This window comes from Gavialis gangeticus, unplaced genomic scaffold (genome assembly GCF_001723915.1).
Source record: "Gavialis gangeticus isolate Ggan-Ray unplaced genomic scaffold, GavGan_comp1, whole genome shotgun sequence".
Taxonomy (NCBI): domain Eukaryota; kingdom Metazoa; phylum Chordata; order Crocodylia; family Gavialidae; genus Gavialis; species Gavialis gangeticus.
In genome coordinates this window covers 626,048-636,251 of record NW_017729019.1, presented here as the reverse complement: position 1 = coordinate 636,251, position 10,204 = coordinate 626,048, and the positions used below count along the sequence as shown (strand labels likewise).

Sequence of the window (10,204 nt, the reverse complement as noted above, 5' to 3'; positions counted from 1 at the left end):
CAATGGTCTGTCTAGGTCCCTTCCGACTCATTGATTCTATGATTCTATGATCTCCTGGGGCCCTCCTGCACCCAGTAGACATGGGCTTTTGCCAGGTAGAATGTCATGATTTCTGCTTAGCCAGCATATATGTGTATGTACTGATGTAACTGTGTACCTGGCTAGACAATCAGTGTGTAGCCTACTGTGTACGGTCAGTAGCATGTGGGTGCTTGTGTGTCCCCAGTGTATGGAAAGCAGGATCACAAAGTATGCATCAATGCCACAAATGGCAGCTATGTGGCTAGAAAACTGTAAGGTGAAACAGGATTCTGCCCTAAACCCACAGATTTTCAAATACGAGTGCTTCAGACCTGGAATCCAAACCCACCCTTAAGCCCTGATCTTTTACATTCTGCAAGAGGGTTCTGTGTGCTTCAGAAAAGCAGATTACTCACAGCTCTCACCAGAACCATAGGAGCTGCAGCTTTTAGTGTCTCTCAGAAGTCAGCTTAACCACTTAGGTGCTTACATATCATTTGGATGCTTAATGCTCAACACACAAGAGTCCAGAAACATACGTGCTTAACTTTATGCACTGTAAATTGACTCTGTGACTTTGGTGGAAGCGCTCAGACTGAATGGAGTCATATTGTAGGGTGAGCACCTTAGTTTGAAAATGATAGCCCTGTTCACTACCAAATTTAATCAAGTTTAATATTAATATTAAATTAATCACATCCCATTCTCTCTGCCATTATTAAGCTCTGATATTCGTCTATTATTGTCATTATGGTAAGACTCACCAGATGGCACTGTTATACACATAGTCTCATGTCATGAGTTCCTTTTACTGGTGTGTAAGCAGTGCAGTCTTGGGAAAAACATTCTGTTGTTAGATTTGTAGTGATATTTCTTTTTGGTGGTGCTGTTGCTAACAGTAGTAGAATTTGCACTTACTCTTCCTAGCGTCAATGTTTATGCCAGAGTTGTCTTCAGGGAAGTGGGTTTTGATTTTCTTGTTCAGATTCCTGAAGCAGTGGATTAGCTTGCATGGCATTCAGTCATCTTTGTACAGGGATGGTCATACACAGACACCTGTTGGAAAGCATTTGTTGAAAGAAACTTTAGTGGGACATTGCTCTTTTTCAAAAAGAAAAAGGTAGAGATCTCCAAGTGTCAGACACATTTCATTGAAAACATTTTTTAAAATAAGTTTGCTTTTTCTTTTTTCTACTAAAAAGACCAAACTATTCGCAGGAAATTTCAGTGAAAAAGGAAAAAAAACCATAAACATTTTTCAAAACATTCCCAAAAACTGTTGACATGTTAGACTAGCTCCAGTACAGAGCATAAACCAAAAAAATCCCTGAATCTGCATCACTGATTTCTTTTTCACAATGAAACCAAACTGTAAGGCCCTACACTGGTTTATCATTCCACAGAAAGCCAATGCTATTCAGAAACAATTCTATTATGACTTAAAAGCCTCACCTGAGATCAGGACTTTGTGATGCCAGGGGCTGTACAAAGAGCAAGAAACACTCCCTACTGCAGAGAGTTTGTATTAAAACTAAATAAGACAAAGGGTTATAAAGAAAACTGAAGCAGAGATGGGTGAAGCAACATTTTTTACCAGGGAAACTGGCAGAACCAAGAATATCACCCACATGGGTGGATCTAAAATTTTAAAAAGGGGAGTGCAGATGGTGAGGTGCATCATCACATCTAACCCAACAACACATTTTTCTCCAGTTAAAGAGAAACTAGAAGCTTTATTAATATGACAGGGGCTAACACTATATTATTTGGTTTAAGACCAAGCAAAAAAACAAATACAACTCCTTGAATGTGCATTAATTTGCTAGAGTATATATAAAGTTTAAAACTCCAAGGGCTATCAGATCCCAGTATAAAGATTCACGTCTATCCAGAATTGGAGAAAAATTCCCAGCAAAGCGTCTTGACGCCCATCTTGCTGGTGTCATCTGACCCCCGCGGCTTTTCCTGCCCAAGTGCAGGGGGTCTGGACCTGATGATCTGTAAGGTCTCTTCCAGCCCCTACCATCTATGACACTAGGCAAAAAAAGTCACAGGATACTGTATTGTCAGTCCTGTAGTCGTTACAGTTAAATACATGTCTTTTATTCAGATGCATTAAAAAAAAATCTAGCCTTCTTGAGTGCCTTGACAATGCCTCCAATTCTTCACTGTCATTCATTTTTCTACCTCCCATGTCAATATTACCTCACCTGAGTTCAGGTTTTTAGCTAGAGCTGAAAACAGGCTGTGGGGCTGTAAAATAGGAGAGACATTACCACAGATCCTGGTTTTCTCCGATTTAAGAAAATCCCCAATTTTCAGTTAAAAAAAGTAACCCACATGCACATTTTTCTTTGATTTTAATGAAACACCATCAATATATATATATAGATATGTGTGCGCACATATATATATGTGTATGTATATATATATGTGTGTGTGTGTAGTATATATGTGTGTATAGATGTGTGCGTGTCCATGTATATAGTGGTGTTTTGTTTTAATCATGGAAAAATGTGGATTGGGGTTACTGTTTTTTAACCAAAAATCTGGGATTTTTTTGAATTCAGAGAAACCCAGGGTCCCTGGACATTGCCGGGAAGTTAGGCAGCTTGCAAAGGGAAGACGTTCTTCCTCAGGTGTGAAGATTGGGAGCGGGGCACAGCTGGCCGGCTTGCTGAAGAACCACGTCTGCAGTTCGGAAGCTTGTCCAGCTTTACCCCAGCGCCATAGCTGGTGCAGTAACAGAGAAGGCCCTAAAAAATCCTTGCCCCTCGTGTCATTTCGGGCCCACCAGGGCTACAATGTCACTATTTCACTCCCATTACCAGCAGGATAACAGACAGCAATCGCGCAGAGGAAAGGATAGCTGTGTTGGTGGGACATCAGGACCATTGAAAGGGACCGAGGGTTGTTCACACTGGCGGAGTGGAAAGAGATTAACAGGAATCTGGGAGAGGACAGAGGTCAAGGGGCTCTCTCAGGCCCCTCTCAACAGAAATACGGTGGTGGCGCCTGCCACGCACTTGGTTTTAAACATTTGGGTGGAGCAGAAATCAAAGCGGGGGGGCACACAGCCCCCGATCACCTGCACATGCTGCTCCGGCAGCTTCCTCAGCGGGCTGCGCAGGGCCCGGCTGCTCGGGGGGAGGGGGGGCGTTAACTTAGGACAAGGCCCTACGTGCACTGAGGCTCACATGGCAAGTTCACGGGCCAGCGCAGTGGATGTGCAGGGATCCGAGCGCCCCGCGGACCCCACCCCACTGCGTCTGCCTGGCCCTCTGCCCCTCTAGGCTGGGGCTGAAGGGGTTAACTGCAGGGAGCCCCCCCCACCTTACCCACCCAGAAATGACACCCCCTTCCCCTCAGCGGAAATGGTTTAACCCACTCCCTCTCAAACAGCGTTTCACCCCTCTTGCTCGGGGCGAGTGGTTTGACCCATCCTCTCTCCCCAGGCAGGCTGTTTAACCGCAGCTCACTCCTCCCCGGCACAGATGGTTTAACCCACTTTCCCCCTGCACTTGGTTTAAACTCTGCCCACCCCTTCTTCCCAGGGAAGATGGTTTGACCCTTTCCCAGCTTGGTTTAAACTCCTTCTCTAGCAAGTTGGTTTCTTCCAGACTACTTCAGGGATGGTTCGGCCTACGTACACCCCGCCCCCTCCTCCTCTGTGAAAATGGCTTCGTCCTTCCCTTCCCGCAGATGGTCTCTCCCGCCTGAAGCGGGAGGCTCCGCCCCCTCTCCCGTGCCCTCGCTTCACGTCCCTGCAGCATCGCGGCTCCGCATTGGTCCGGCGGGAGACGCCCGAGCCTCGCAGCCAATGGCCGCGCTCTGCCTTCCCGCACCCAAGATGGCGGCGCCGGGGTCGGGTCGTGGGGGCCCCGGAGGGAGGCGGTGAAGCGGCTTCGGCCCGCGGCTCCGGGATCTGCCGCCGCGCCGCTCCCGCCCGGGGCCCGGCCCCGCCATGGCCGCCGACAGCAGCAAGCAGTTCTGGAAGCGGAGTGCCAAGCTGCCGGGGAGGTGAGGCCTGAGTTGCCCCCGGGCCAGACCGGGCTTCGAGGCCCCGAGGTGCTGCTTCCTCCCCGCCCGCGACCTTCCGGGGCCCTCGTGTGGCTGTGTCCCCTTGTGCCTCCCCGGCAGCCTTCAGCACCGCAGGCCTGGGCGCTCCCAGTCAGGCCCCGCAGCCCCTTGGCACCAGGACCGGGCCCGGGCCCCGCGCTGTCCGCCCCGCCGCGTCCGGGGGCCGCGATTTCCACGGTGGTGACAAAGAGCGGCCTCGCGCTTGTCGCTCCATGCCCCCATGACGCTGCCCTGCCGAGCGGTTCTCCTCCCTTTCCAACTTGGTGTCAAGAGATCAGCCGGCCCAGAGCCAGACAAGCCCAAGCCCTGCGCTCCAACTTCCTGGGGGTCGAGGTTTGGGAGAAGTTGCTTGTCTTGCGCCCTGCCAGCCTGTCACGTCTGTTGTGGAAGATAGGGGTAGCTCTGTCTCGAGTCTTCTGCACGCTGATCCTTTCCTGGCCCTGTAGCATGGTCCAGGTGCGATCGCTTTGGGGTGATATCCAAAAAGGAGCTTGCACAGTGAAAGGGAAGTTTCTTTTACTCTTTGCTCACTTTTGGGATTTTCCCTTGTGTGTTCACTACCTCCACTTCGATTTTCCTGAGAGGGAAGAGACGAGCCTTGAAGCTTTCTGTAGGCGCCGGGTGCTTATGGTGTGGTAGTTCGTTGTGACCGTACCGTTTCGGAGGCATCCTTATTCCCGTCTTAGACACGCAGGAGGGGATGAAGTTGTGGAATGAAAGCGAGTTGCCTGCTGTCACCTGCTGGATGCAGGTGACAGAATCGAGCCACTCATTGCTTTTTCCTGTTACTAACAACACTTCCAGCTGGCACTGTGGGAAGTCTGAGCCCGGCTGTGTCTTGCTGAATAGGAGGAACCTGGTTAGTTTCCCTCGTGTCCTGCCCGGTGCTTTCTGTCAAGTCCTGCTCTAGGGAGAGATGCTCAGCAGGACACCGCATTGCTTGCCCTCCGTGCTTGGGGCCTTAATAATAAAAGTGGGTTATGCCGCTCCGTGGGAGTAACAGTGGCTTGCTTTTTGAAGTGTCATTGGCAGGCTTCTAGGATTTACTTTCTGCCGCTGCATTGACACTAAACAATTCATCTCTTTATATGCAGTAGAACGGATGGACCACAGTGGAGAGCTGCTTTGTGTTGAAGTGAAAGAGACCCTGCCTCAAAGAGTTTTTGTATTTAAATTTCAGTAGGTGAAGGTGGAAGGAGGGAAGAGACAGATGGACAGTGACTGTTCCAGGGTCACCCAGTAGGTCATTGCCGGAGTTGGAGCAAAGCCTAGGTCCAGTGCTCTCTTCACTGATCCAGTGTCATCTGTCAGTGGAGGAGAATGACCAGGTGAAGCTGACTCAATCCAAAAAGGGGAATTTCGCAGATTAGTTTCATTAGCCAAACTGAGCTCCATTTAAGAAATCAACGGTGTCAGAGGTGCCGAGAGATCAAGATTGGTGTATTCTATAATAAATGTTGGGGATTTTTAATGATAGTCATCCCCAGAGCCACTAGTCCTCTTTCCGCCTTGGTTTGCCCGCTTGCAGGAGTGAGGATTGGCTAGCCCAGCTTTGCATGCTGCTTTGGGATCCTCTGTTGAAAAACTTCTTAGTATCAGGCTTGTCCTTCCCCTGATCAGACAGTGAGGATGAAGTTTTACTTTCAGACCCTCCTGTGTAAGCTGCTCAGCTCTTTCACAGTCTGGTTTAAGCTTTTGCTATTCGTGGTTTCTGATATCTCTTGCTGGCTGGCTTAGGCAAGTCAGCCACATAAATGACTCATAAAGCTGGTTTTCACAGTTTTTTTTTCTAATCGTATGCACCCCTGGTAGCTCTAACCACTACAAAGTTAGAAACAGTCACCTACACTTCCTTCAAAAACAAAAAAGTTTGCAGTAGGGCTCTAAGCAGTCAGGTTGTATTGTGAGAAGCCTGCAGACTTTTCAGCCACATCAGCTTGTGCTTATTGATATGTTCATGACTTACCGGGTGGGGGAGAAGTGCAAAGAAATGAAGTGTTTGCTGGCAAGTGGAAGCTTGTGCGATCTCCAGTGTATCCTTAGAAGTTGCCCCACTGTAGCTTCCTTCTTGTGAGCATTGCTGATTGTCTTTTGCTTTGTTCTCTCCATCAGCCTGTCTTTAGAAGGACAGCCAGGGCGGGGGGTTATCCAGTGAAGTCAGTGGCAGAATATGCCTACCGCACGAGTTGTACGGGCACCTCTGAAACTCGCTGTTGCAAGGAGTCTGCATCCAGTTCAGGAGCTGCCCTTTCAGAGAGGCTGAGAAATAGCAGACCAACACTAGAGGCTCTTTGAGTGGGATAAGATGATATGGGCTATATTGCCAGAGGTGCCTTGTGTGGGGATGATGCTGCTATAGTAGAGTGCACAGCTTTGGGCTCTTTTAAAGGACAAACTCTGGAAATCTGAGCCTTTTCCAATATCTTGGGTTAGGCCAGTCTGTCTTGGATGTTCAGGCCTGCCTTTCTGAGCATCTCTCACTGTCCAAGGGCACCAGAAAGGGGCTTCTTACTCCAAGGTTTAATCTTAAGAGCACTGGGTACCTAACAGATCTGGAGGTAGGGTGCCTGAGTTGGGGACTAATGGTCTGTTCCCCAGAGGACTCTCGCATTTATCCCATTCTAGCAGCCTCCCGTTAGGAGCAGAGAGATCCTCCATCCTGTGAATCCAATTGTTGTGTAAAGGAGTGGGCTTATAAGACCATACAAACCCCACTTGAGCCTTGAGAGCAGCTCAACTGCCTACCCCAGGCAGCTCTAGCAGAAGCTGCCCTGGGCTGTTTGCAATCTGTAGTACTAATTTTGTTTTACTCTTGATAATCGGCTTGTGGTTGGTGCCTACATGGCCACCTCCATTTAATAACTGTCCTGGTGCCTCTGTCTTAATTAGTCTGGAAAAAGTGCCAGCCCAGCCCATTGCCAGCCTTTTCAGAGCTCCAGGCTCCAAACCAGGAGCTGCTGCACAGCAAGCCACCCCTGGTGTGGCTTCCGCACTGCTGCCCTCGTATGAAGGGCCCATTGTTGCAGCCTCTCCTGTGCTGCAGTTGTCTCTTGCCTCTGCCTGTGATAGCTCTGCTGTTTCCTTGTATCTGTGGCATTGCTGCCAGCTGTGTCTGGGCTGCTGCCTTCCCTCAGCCAGATGTTTCCAATACTCACTGCGTCTTCCAGCTGCAGTCAAGCCATCCGCCACCCCTTCCCTGCTGTCTGGGATGGCTTGGTGCTGCTGGCTCTGTATGGAGCCAAGGGGCTCTGCCCACAGCTGGTGGGAGTAGGGACAGTTGCATCAACCCGCATGGACGTGTCCCTGTGTCGGCCAGCTCTGGATGGGCCCTGTTGTCCCTACAGTCCCATGCAGAGAGGACATGTGTGCGAAGGGACTGGGTTTGGTTTGGACAGTCTCAGTCCTCCAGGAATGCTTGGGCTTTTCAGGCTGTTGATACAGTGCTCATCACATAATGCATTAGCACTTACAGGCATCCTGGAAATACACCTTGTTATGCCACGTCCCATCCTTTGAGTCATGGGAATGTCAGCCCCACTTGACAGGAAGAGAAACTGAGGCACCAAGGCAAAGTGACTCATCCTGGGATCACGTAGCAATTTGCTGCCTGAGCTGGGCTGGAGTTCCAGTTGGGTCTTCCAATGTGCCCTTTTGTTCCTGGTCATTGTCAGTTGGAGCTCAACATCGGCCCCTTACAACCAAGAGCTCCCCTGTGTCATGGTATAATACAGCTTCTCTGAGCATCTTCCTCTAGGTACTTGAAAGCGTAACAAAGGATGCTTCTCCTGCCCGACTGCTCTAGGGGAGTGCTTCCCTGGCTTATTCAGAGGGGAAATAGAGATGCAGCATCACTCACCCAATGAGTCAGTGATGGCCTAGAAGAGAACCCTGGGACCAGGCTGAGCCCCTGCTCCCCTCGCCATAGCCAAGCCACGGAACTGTCAGGAGTTCAGTGTGTCAGGGCAGGGAGGGAAGGAGGTGATGTCTGAATCCCATTGAAGCTGCTTTCAACCTGCGTTTGGATTCCAAGAATGGCTTAGCACGAGCTTGTCTGCATCTGAGGAATCTGTTCACAACACTTCTGTGGCTTTTGTTTTCCCTGCAGCATTCAGCCTGTCTACGGAGCCCAGCACCCGCCACTGGATCCCCGGCTCACTAAAAAGTAAGTGCGGGGCCTCACCACTCCCTCTTGGGCAGGCAGTGAGGTCTCTATGCCTCTGGTTTGCAAGGGTGTTTCCTACCCTGTCTTGCATGAAGGATCTTGGACCTTCATCTCCTCTGCAGTCTGGCAGCTTTGCCCCTCTGGTTTGCTAGACTGAATCTGCCTGTGTTGTTGGTGAGCAATGAGTGGTGTCGGCTGTTTGCTGGCCTGTGTGAAATGAGCTGGCAGCCACACTATAATTTTAGTGGCTGGACATCCACAGCTGTCAGCCCACTCACGAGCACCAACTTGGGCCATCTCAGCCGAAAGTCTGTGAGGGGTACTTTGAGTCATGGAGCCTGAGCTCCTGAACAGGAGGAGCAAGCAGTGTGTGGGGCACCAGCAGTGTGGCATATGGAAAACACTTAGTCCCAGTGCTTTCAAGTCAGCACCACTTTTCCCCAGCCCTTAAAGGGAGATGTTATCTCCTGGCCTTGTCTCCTTATCATGTTGCACAGTGGTGCCTGGGCACACTCCGGCACCTGGACTTCGATTCCTGCAGCATGAAGACAAGGCAGATGCTCTGGCTGTGTCTGAAAACATATCCAGGCCCAGCTCTGACAACTAGGATTGCCACAGCCGTGGGCAGAAGCACATACACACAAACCTGCTATGCTTGCCTCTCCCTAGATTAAGTGTGGCTACTGATCTCCCTGGTCTGTGTGTCTGTGAGCCTGGCAGCCACTTTGTGCAGCCAGGAGTTATGGGAGTTTGTTCTCTTTGTATTGCTGGGCAGAGGAGCCAGACTCTCTGGCACCTCTCCTGCTGGCGCTCAGCTGTTACCAGCTCAGGCTAGAACTCTTGGGCAGCCTGCTTGTGGCGGGGGTGGGGTTCATAGAAGGATTAACGCATTCCTTAGCATAGGCTGAGGAAGAGGGCAGGAGGTCATACTCTAAGATAAAGAGGCTGGTGTGGTGCTGTATTGGGCAGCCCTTGGAAGGGAAAGAGGATGGAACCCTTGGGAGGAGCCATGTGGGACTGAGGGCTGAAAGAGGCCAGGCTTACCTTGTATCCTAGCACTGACGCACTCTCCCCATGGCCCCAGCTTCATCAAGGACCGCTCCAAGGTCAACGCACTGCCCCTGAAGAGCAAGAAGGCCTCTAGCTTCCACGAGTTTGCCCGCAACACCAGCGATGCCTGGGACATTGGCGATGATGAAGACGAAGACTTCTCCTTCCAGACCCTGAACTCAAAAGTGGCCAAGGCCACAGCAGCCCAGGTCCTGGAGAACCACAGCAAGCTGCGGGTGAAGCCTGAGCGGACCCCATCTGCACTGAACGAGATGCCAACCAACTGTAAAGTCATCAAATCCAGCAGTGAAGCCCAGCTCTCCAGAACATCTGGTGAGTACCTCTTGCAAACATGCTTTCTTGAGTGGTTGTTGTTGAATTGAACCTCTCACTATTGCCCACATAGAGGCTTACAGAAGAATTGCCACTTTATGGACCTTGATTTGTCCCTACATTACTAGTCTCATGCCCCAAATCCAGGCCCAGCAGCTACCTCTCCACCAGCAACATTTAGCCTGGGGTTCTTTGGGGGTCCACATCCTGCTTATAGTCCTTTGCCTGTCAGCCTTGGGTCAGCATCCCCCAGGATTGTGAATCCATCCTTTCAGGCTGCTAAAGAAGCCCAGAAGGTCCTTTACGGCTCCAGGTTGGTTGCTCAGAAAGTAAGTTTATAGATCTCAGCAGCCAGCAGATGGCAACAGAGTCTGTGCAATGCCTGTTGTGTTCTGCAAGCCAAGGTGCCTGCTCCTTGGCACGAAGGAGGCCCAGCGATGTGGGCTAAGTAACATTGGTTTTGCCGTAATCCCCAAGTGCCCTCTTCTGCTGACATACAGTGGTCAGGTTCTGAGCAAATGGCAGCCTAGTGTGTTGAATGCAAACGGGAGGAAGGAA

At 50.5% G+C, this 10,204-nt stretch overlaps 2 protein-coding genes across 4 annotated transcripts in view; one reads left to right on the top strand and one right to left on the bottom strand.

Annotated features, from left to right (window-relative positions):
• Positions 1 to 3,734, bottom strand: part of TMEM217 (transmembrane protein 217) — a 16,229-nt gene extending 12,495 nt beyond the window's left edge. The window contains exons 1-2 of one of the 3 annotated variants that reach the window (XM_019513787.1): positions 3,674 to 3,734; positions 940 to 1,077 (exon numbers count right to left, since the gene is read on the bottom strand). The gene's annotated coding sequence lies outside the window, so the exon portion shown is untranslated. The other 2 variants (XM_019513786.1, XM_019513785.1) reach the window with 2 other exon arrangements.
• A 223-nt stretch (positions 3,735 to 3,957) lies between these two features.
• TBC1D22B (TBC1 domain family member 22B) overlaps positions 3,958 to 10,204 on the top strand; it is a 33,927-nt gene continuing 27,680 nt past the window's right edge. The window contains exons 1-3 of the mRNA XM_019513784.1: positions 3,958 to 4,041; positions 8,207 to 8,263; positions 9,348 to 9,646. Of these exons, the coding sequence (XP_019369329.1) occupies positions 3,986 to 4,041; positions 8,207 to 8,263; positions 9,348 to 9,646 (412 nt within the window). The 5' untranslated portion in view covers positions 3,958 to 3,985. The remainder of the gene's footprint in view (positions 4,042 to 8,206; positions 8,264 to 9,347; positions 9,647 to 10,204) is intronic.